The following is an 8,249-nucleotide window of genomic DNA, read 5'->3' on the forward strand; positions in this document are numbered from 1 at the left end:
TTTATCTCATAATTATTTTTATTAGTTTATAGTACTGTATTTTTCTATGAATGTCTATAACGGTATGTCTTAAAAGCTATCGGAGCATATGTACTCATCTGAATGGATTTTTAAAGTTGAAAATTTGCTACCATTGAACGATTGGAATATACGTTCTATATCGTTGGAAACAAATGTATTTATTGCACATGTTTCATATTGATAACCGAAATATCAGTAGCCTCTTTCCCATTCAACTATATCAGTCAGAGATTGGTTGCTCGTGAATTTATGGTAATTGTCTACAAAAGATTTCAACACCTGAAATAATAAACATAAAAACTTTTAACTCGAGTATTGCCGGGCAAGCTACTTTTTAACTTTCGGGGAAACGGAACCCCACACTTTGTAAGAGTCGAAAACTTGTATTCAATTAAACAGAATGTGATAAATCACTAAAAAAGGGAATCTCAGAAAGAACTAATTTAATAGTCCAAAATGCACCTTCAGAAAGGATTTGTATGAGTGTGAATGTGTATACACATGACATATCAAGACCACTCAAGAACTTTTATATATTACAATAAACCGGAGATATTCAAGTACTGTGAAATCTGCCAAAACGAAATCTTGTTTGAATTAAAGGTTTTGTACCGTTTAGACAGGTGTTCTGTTACGCATGTTAAAATGCATTGAAACTGACATATGGGAACTTTGTTTATTGTCTGGTTTAGACATTTTTCTTATTTAATTAGACTTGGGTTTGTACCGGTTTGACTTCGTAGCAGCATTAAATAGATGGGGAATGTTCAAGTTAATGGGTGCAAGACGGTTACTAGTAAAATCATGCTCTTCCTCAAAGCCAAGTTATGTGTTTTTTTTTGTTTTTTTGTTTTTTTTTTTTTAATTTAAGAACAACAATTGACCTTTTCTTCTTTCGATAAATCAAAAATTTAGCTAGATGCAATATGCCATTCTTTCATACTTTTCCTAGTAAATAAGAAAAGTGTTGACAAAACATTTCACTTCCTTTCGAGTTAAAACAATTTAACAACTTAGTTATGAATGATTCCATGAATATCAAACTTCCATTAATAATTATAAAAAAAGCTCATTAACTTAATGTACAATAATATTACAGTATAAAACTTACAAGGTTTGTCTGAGAGGGTCCAGAAATATGAGGTGTAATGACAACATTAGGTAACGCCCACAAGGGACTATCATTTGGCAGTGGTTCTGTGTTGAAAACATCTAATACAGCACAACCAATCCACTCATTACTTAAAAAACATAAAGCAACATTAACATAACAAGTACAGCTGTTCATGTAGAATTTGGGTAATATTATTTTATTTCAAAACAGAGAAGAAGGGCACCAAAATTGAAGGTGTTGCTAGAAAAACAGTACGGTTTCTTATGTTCTGGAAAACGGGGATGAAATATTATTTAATAATGTGCCTAGGTGCATGTGAAAATAAGGTGACTAGATGTATGTGAACATTAGGTGCCTAAATGAATGTAAACATAAGGCGCCTAGGTGGATGTGAATACAAGGTATATTGGTGTATGTGAACATGAGGTGCCTTGTATTAGAACATAAGATGCCTAGATATATGTGAACATTAGGTGCCTAGATGTATGTGAACATGAAATGCATAGATGTATGTGAAAATTCGATTCCTATGTGTATTGTGAACAGATGTATGTGAAATTAAGGTGCCTAGATGGATGTGAAAAAAGCATACGAGTCTCAAATAAACTTTCAATGAATATAACCACGTCTCTAGTAATTAAAATATAAGACACCATTAACAATGTTAACATAAACAGAAAAATATTGTCACATAAACACAAATCCCGTAAACACAACATGGTGGACCAAATTTCTTTTCTTTTTTGACAAACAAGATGAACGTAGATTATTTCCAAGTCTGCAGAATATTAACTGAACTAAAAGCCGCAGCTAACTATAATAAGGACTAGAAAAAATACGACTGTTTAAGGTTACATGGAATAAAAAAAAAGAATATGTAGGTAGGTAGGTAGTTTGGTAAAATCATTTACTTCAATAATGTTCAACTGAAAAATGATAGTTTATCAGGATTTCATATTAAAAGTCAAATAAAACGTGCTAGGATAGGCAGAAAATTAGGGTAAGTAGGGTAACCTTAAACAGAAATATTTTTTTCTTGGCCTAACATACAAGTATACAAATAAAAAAAACATTACAACCTTCTCTTTAAATGTGATTTGTTTTACCTCAAAGCGTGTATGAGACTTTCGTCGTCAATGACATTACCTCTTCCAACATTTATGAAAACAGGTTTCTGAAAAGTGTGGTAAAACCTGAAGGTGATATCCGAAAAAATATATGCGGATTATAAGAACAAATAAAAAAGGATAACCGGCTTAACTTTAATGGTGTTCCTGTTATATTCTTAAACTTGAGTTATCGAACGAAAATTCGAATAAACAAATATTATAGCACTCATGCCCTATCCTGCATATTTTTTGATATTCATGAATATCAATCAAAATTGTTGAAAGAAACTTTCTACATAAAATGGCGCCAACAGGTGTGTGATAATTGAAAATGAAAGTTTAAATTAAATATTAGTGTTAAGTTACGGAAACTCTGACTTAAAAATTACAGAGAATAAGTACCGATCTTGTTGCATGACAAAAATTACATATCATTTCAACCCGTAATGTATTCATGCCATTACCCTTTCCCTACAATGTTTTAGTACATCCCCAGATAGAAGGTTCTTAGTATCTTGTGTTGATGGTAAAACATTACAAATATAATCACAGCTTTGTAATATATCAGGCAGATCCTCTGTAGTCCTGCCAAAAAAAATGTTTCAGGGCAACTGTTATTATTGAGTATGATTTGAAAATGGTGTGTCGCGGGTTGGTGAGTCTCGTTAATTAGCGTGTTTCGGTAATCGGCTATCTTAAAAATGATTCAAAGGATAAACGAGTTGGACTATGTAGAAAACAAAATATGTCACTTGCTTTAAAAGATTTGTGTATAACACCATTGTATAATGATGATATACCAATGTTACAAAACGAATATCATACATTTAGTTATAAATATTAGTAACTTATTTATGTGAGCTAATTTATCCTCATCCTACCATTTCTAGGTATCAAATACTTCAAAATGAATAGCTTCAATCACATGTGTAAACTTTTCGTATTAACTGTGGGGTAGTTGATGAGCATGCTCAATATACATTTCTGGAAGGAAAGTTTTTTGTTCTACCACAAGCTCTACCTCCCGGAAGTGTATCTTAAACATGCTCATCAACTGTACGGCATTTATAACACGAAATGGTTATATGACCATTCAATGTGAAAACTGTCCAATTCATGTAGAAATAAATCATAAGGAGGGGGTTCTCAATTTCTGTAGGACGAAATGCTACCCTAAGTAGACTTTCTGGAGATATTTCATCATGTTTTATACTACCGTTGTCCGAAACTTTTAGAGCTTACTTAAAGGTGTAGTTACACTTGTTGCCTTGTTGGTGATCTTTGGGCATATTTACTAATTTGGACTAAGCTTATACGTTGGTGAATTTGTTTTGTTTCATCATATCCGTTCTTTTGTCAATATAATTCCTTAGCACGTATATGAAAAGTTGTCTTACTTGTATGTGTCAAGGGGTAAGTCAGTGGTATCTCTGGGCTTCCTTATCATGCCCCATACATTCATACCAACAGCTTTGCACATAGTTCCAACTACAATTAGACAAATAAATTTTAAGAATGATTTTCAGAGAGACATGAAAAGAGGGTAAAACTACAAGAATGTATAAGTGGGGTGGAGGCAAGTACAATTTTGGTTAAAAGGAAGAGAAGGCACTACGTTTTTAATGATTTTTAAAAAAAATGTTTGTGATCATCAATCGAGTTGAAGAAAAAAGTTTCTCGACATAATTAAGCCAAACGATGGGTGATCAATTGAAAAAGAAAATTCAAATTAAATATGAGTGGTAGTTTACAAAAATTCTGACTAGAAAATTATAGAGAATAAGTACCAACCTTGTGGCATGCCCAACAAATTACATATTACCCCATTTCAAATCCTAATTTACTCATTCCATTCCCTTTTTTATAGGGTCTTAAAACATCCCTGGATAAAATGTTCTTAGTATCTGGCGTTGATGGTAAAACATTACAAATATAATCACAGCTTTGTAACATCGCAGGTAGATGCTTGGGGCAGTTTTGATTAAAGTGTGGGGAACTTGGAACGGTTCAAAATGTTTTAGGAAGAAAGCAATTAATATTGGAATTCTGATATGAAAATCAGAAAATCCCAAAAGGCCATGCAAGATGTGAATATTATCAACAACAAAAAAGAAACAAAATAAAAAAAACAAAATAAAGAGAGAGCATGATACGAACTTCTTGTGCCGATTCGTCCTGCTCCTAGCACTCCAAGTCGGAGATCAGATAACAACCTTGGGCTTCTGTACTGATCGCTATAATTAAGATAAATGACATGTCATTTCCATCTTCGTCGATCACAAATATGAATGAACAACCTAAATACAGAAGCAGAAAATCAAACTCCGTAATCATGTTATCCGTCAAACCTTACCAACCAAGGGGCGGATCCAGAGATTTTTAAAGGGGTTCCAGGGTATTATTTGCTCATTTTGTGTCCAAATTTTGTAAAAGACGGAAGTTCCAACCCCACAAACCCCTGGATAGGCCAATGATTTCCTGATAGAAAGAGTATGTTATAAATTTAAACAAAAGACATTCGTTTACACCTTACATACGAACTTGTAAGGCACCGACCATTTTATTAGCAAAATGGGGCTGGGATCCTTTTTTTTTTAAAGTTCCAAATCTTGGAGATAAAATTTTTTTTCGTTCATTGAAAAAAAAATGATCATTCTATATTTTCCCTACTACTTAACAAGTCAAAAAATTGAAATAAAAAATTTGCTTAAACGGTTCAAAATGTTTTTGGTTGGTAATGTTTAACGGCTAAAAAATTCTTATCCGACATCAAGACATCATGCAAATCGCAGCACCCCTCCCCCACCGGCTAAAAAATTCTTATCCGACATCAAGACATCATGCAAATCGCAGCACCCCTCCCCCCCCCCCAACACACACACACACTTCAGGATAAAAATGGTCGGTGCCTAAGCTGTTTTGCGCTGCATAAGAATCACAGAACTACAGTTTTCAAAATTTGAAACAGCGCATAAATCGTTGATCTCTATCCTGGAATTTATCGAAAATGCTATACTTACGGACTCCACACCTTATTTTGCTGATCTCTAAACATTCCAAACATATTTTTCTCTCTCGCAAGGATATAACCAAGTACATATTCTGCCATTAAATCCGTATATGATGTTCCTGCCCGGCTCAGAACAACATTTGGTGGCTACAACATTCAACAGCAATTTTATCACCTTGTTTTACACACCAAAATACGTTAATTTTATGTAAACTATCTTTAACAAAATACAAAATCAGTGTGAAAAAAAATACAGTGGAATTTAGGAAGCGCCAACAAAAGTATTTTTACATTCAAACTTAAAAAAAAGTAACGGGTCATACAACTGAATGTGATAGAAAAAAAAAACAGTGAATTTTGAAAAGTGCCAAGAAAAATATTAATTTTACATTTAAACCTTACAAATAACGAATCATATAAAGCCTATCAATACTCACTTTTCTTTCTTAAATAAAACATAGTAGAAAACCATGTTGAGGAAATGATGATAACGTGTGCTAAAGAAAAATTATCGAGACTTTTTTTTAGATAAAATTGTCATTTACGTCGACAAAATACCCAAATTATCACGACTTTTCGAGATAATTTTTCGCGACTTTTATTTATCACGATGACAGAAATAGACTTCCATTTGGCACAATAGACTTTTTCGTGTTAATTTTCTATTCGGGCTCAGTTTGTATTTCCGCGAGATAGGTAACTGGTAAAATTTTGTTTGTGCTTTGTTTGTTCAATTGTTTTCCCTAATTTTACTATGGACCGAAACCACGTACTAGGTATCTTTTGCGCATGTCCCAAGCGCGGATCCGCTAGCCATTTTTGATCTTGTGTGTTTAAATGGTTAAGGTGAAGACTGATTTCCAATTTGCTGATTAGAATCGGTTCACTTATTATCTACCGTTTCTGACAGTCGAAGGCAGATATTTCTCATCGTTCAATGATGACCCTAATAGGCTAGCTTTTTCTTCGGTTTTTTATATAGGGGTTTTGTCTCTTTAAAACACACTATCCATTACCACTTTCTCTATATATAGAAGTAGTTCTCATTTTAATTTGATTTTGTAGTAGTAACCTTTAAAACAGCAACGAGGTGTAAAGAAAGAGTAAATTTCTAAGTATATAAGCATTCAAAGCTTCACTTACCTTCTCAACGTCAACGTGTCGCATTATCGTTTCAACTCCTGAAAAATTGTTGAAAAAATTGTAAAAAAATGTCAACTTGTCAAAAAAATTAGTATATGTACGGTATCCTGCATAATCTAGAAATAGAGTTTGATTGTCCAGCTGTTTCCGAATGTGTTGCTATTACTATATAAGGAGGGACCTATTGAGTAGGAATATATTCTGGAATACTGTCAAATGTCAGTCAATGCTTCATGAATTTTAATTAAATACTAATCATTTTGAGTTCGGCGTTTCATAACATGCAAAACTGATATGATTATATAATATTTTATATTAAAAAAAAGTTTCACAACAGTTATGATTACCTGCCCATGTACTATGCGCCCATTTAAGCTTTTCTGCTGAATAAATGTATTTGGCAATAAACGGCAGATCAGCAAAGAGAATTTCCGCGGAACTTAAAACTTCGGTTTCATCTTTCTGTGATAATTCTCCTTTAAAATTAAAAATATCTAAAAGTAATGTTAGGTATTAGCATATAATTATATATTAGTAAATCAACCATAAGCATGCCCTATTTGAAATGCAATTTGCTAGTTAAAAGTCAATAATTTTCACGAGTAAATGAGTCATAGAAATAAAATATTTTGCATATCAAATATCTCATGTAAAACATGTATAGGACCTGATATGCATATTCTTAATGATGATTTTAATACAGATTCGTAAAATCTACCCGGAATAAAATAGCTGGATACTTTTTGTACCAGAACCGCAAATTGATTATGACTTCAAGTGGCGGTGAAAATGAAAGTTAACACATTACCTGGTTTAGATGGCTGTATATCTACAATTCTTGCATTTGGTAGACATTTTTTAGTAGAAGCAGCAAGCTCTTTAATCGAACTAATGATACACACGACTGGAGCACGCGGACAGCTAGCCATCTTTGTGATCAGTGAAATTGAAGACCTATTTTTTTTACCTAGCTCGCCGCTAAAAATGTCCGTCCATTGAAGTGAAAAAAAAAAACATTTAATTTTACTAAGTTTTTTCACCGTTAAAAAAGTTTGATACAAAAAATATAATAACACTTGCATGTTTTTTTTATACTGAGCGAATTTTATAGTACGTTTATTTGTTGTTTCAGTTCATTTTTTGACCTTACATTAAAGGGGACGGTTAAGGCCTTGTATAAAACCGCAGACATGCGCCTGTCCACAGTCGATGTGTTGTCGTGTCGTTGACTTTTTAGTTTAATAATTATGAAGATGTGCCATCGTTCTGTTTCTATGCATTTTATTTTACTTTTGTTGCCTTTCAGAGCTTACTTGAGGGTGTGTTTACACTTATTAAAGACCTTTCCTAGTCTATGTAGGTATTTACTATTTTCAAGGGGTTATACGATGGTGCATGTGAAGAAGGGTTACAAGAAATCGGAAATTGAAAAATGTTTTTCTGATGTTCGAATAAGGAATAGAGACTCTCTTATAAAAACAATAGAGAGATAAAAGTTGAAGGAAATTCCTTTGGTGATGGTAACCAAATACAATCCTAGTATAAAGAAGTTGCACAAAACTGTATCAAAATATTGGCACCTTATTGGCGATGATATGGTTTGCAAAAACGTATTCAAAGATAAGCCAATGACAGCTTAAAAAAGGCACAAGAATTAGCAGATCTGCTAACATCAACAAAAATACTCATGATGGCGGTCATATATGCCCATTGAATTAATTGATGTGAATGACCTAAATAGAAGCAGTCATAAATTACGGCCGAAACACTAGATTAGTGTAGGATTGATGCAAACAATAAATTATGATCAGAATGCAAATAATGTAATCAAAACCACTCAAATAGCAGTAGA

General features: G+C 32.9%; 1 protein-coding gene across 3 annotated transcripts; it reads right to left on the minus strand.

The window, feature by feature from the left end:
* On the minus strand, nt 1-7,363 carry LOC148628060 (uncharacterized). 3 transcript variants are annotated; one of them, XM_088584172.1, is made up of 10 exons: nt 7,206-7,363; nt 6,745-6,873; nt 6,398-6,435; nt 5,265-5,401; nt 4,402-4,478; nt 3,642-3,732; nt 2,709-2,829; nt 2,242-2,309; nt 1,133-1,262; nt 1-281 (listed from the first exon to the last, which is right to left on the minus strand). In XM_088584172.1, exons 1-10 carry the CDS (start codon nt 7,324-7,326, stop codon nt 246-248), a joined length of 948 nt encoding a protein of 315 aa, XP_088440298.1. In that variant the 5' UTR covers nt 7,327-7,363; the 3' UTR covers nt 1-245. The 3 variants fall into 3 exon arrangements, with proteins under 3 accessions (XP_088440298.1, XP_088440293.1, XP_088440303.1); XM_088584167.1 differs by having other exon boundaries at nt 1-300; XM_088584177.1 differs by lacking the exons at nt 2,242-2,309; nt 2,709-2,829 and having other exon boundaries at nt 1-300.
* Between the last annotated feature and the right edge of the window lie 886 nt (nt 7,364-8,249).

The sequence above is a fragment of the Perna viridis genome, chromosome 1, assembly GCF_037379345.1.
Source record: "Perna viridis isolate PV_CMFRI_1.1 ecotype Kerala chromosome 1, ASM3737934v1, whole genome shotgun sequence".
Taxonomy (NCBI): Eukaryota; Metazoa; Mollusca; class Bivalvia; order Mytilida; family Mytilidae; genus Perna; species Perna viridis.

What these genes read in the sequence shown, in the direction of transcription:
- LOC148628060 (XM_088584167.1), bottom strand. Translation starts at nt 7,326, where the DNA reads ATGGCTAGCTGTCCGCGTGCTCCAGTCGTGTGTATCATTAGTTCGATT. An exon ending in CAAAATAAGGTGTGGAGTCC is followed by an intron (nt 4,479 to 5,264) that starts GTAAGTATAGCA and finishes TCTTAATTATAG; the next exon opens with CGATCAGTACAGAAGCCCAA. An exon ending in AGGACGAATCGGCACAAGAA is followed by an intron (nt 3,733 to 4,401) that starts GTTCGTATCATG and finishes GTCTAATTGTAG; the next exon opens with TTGGAACTATGTGCAAAGCT.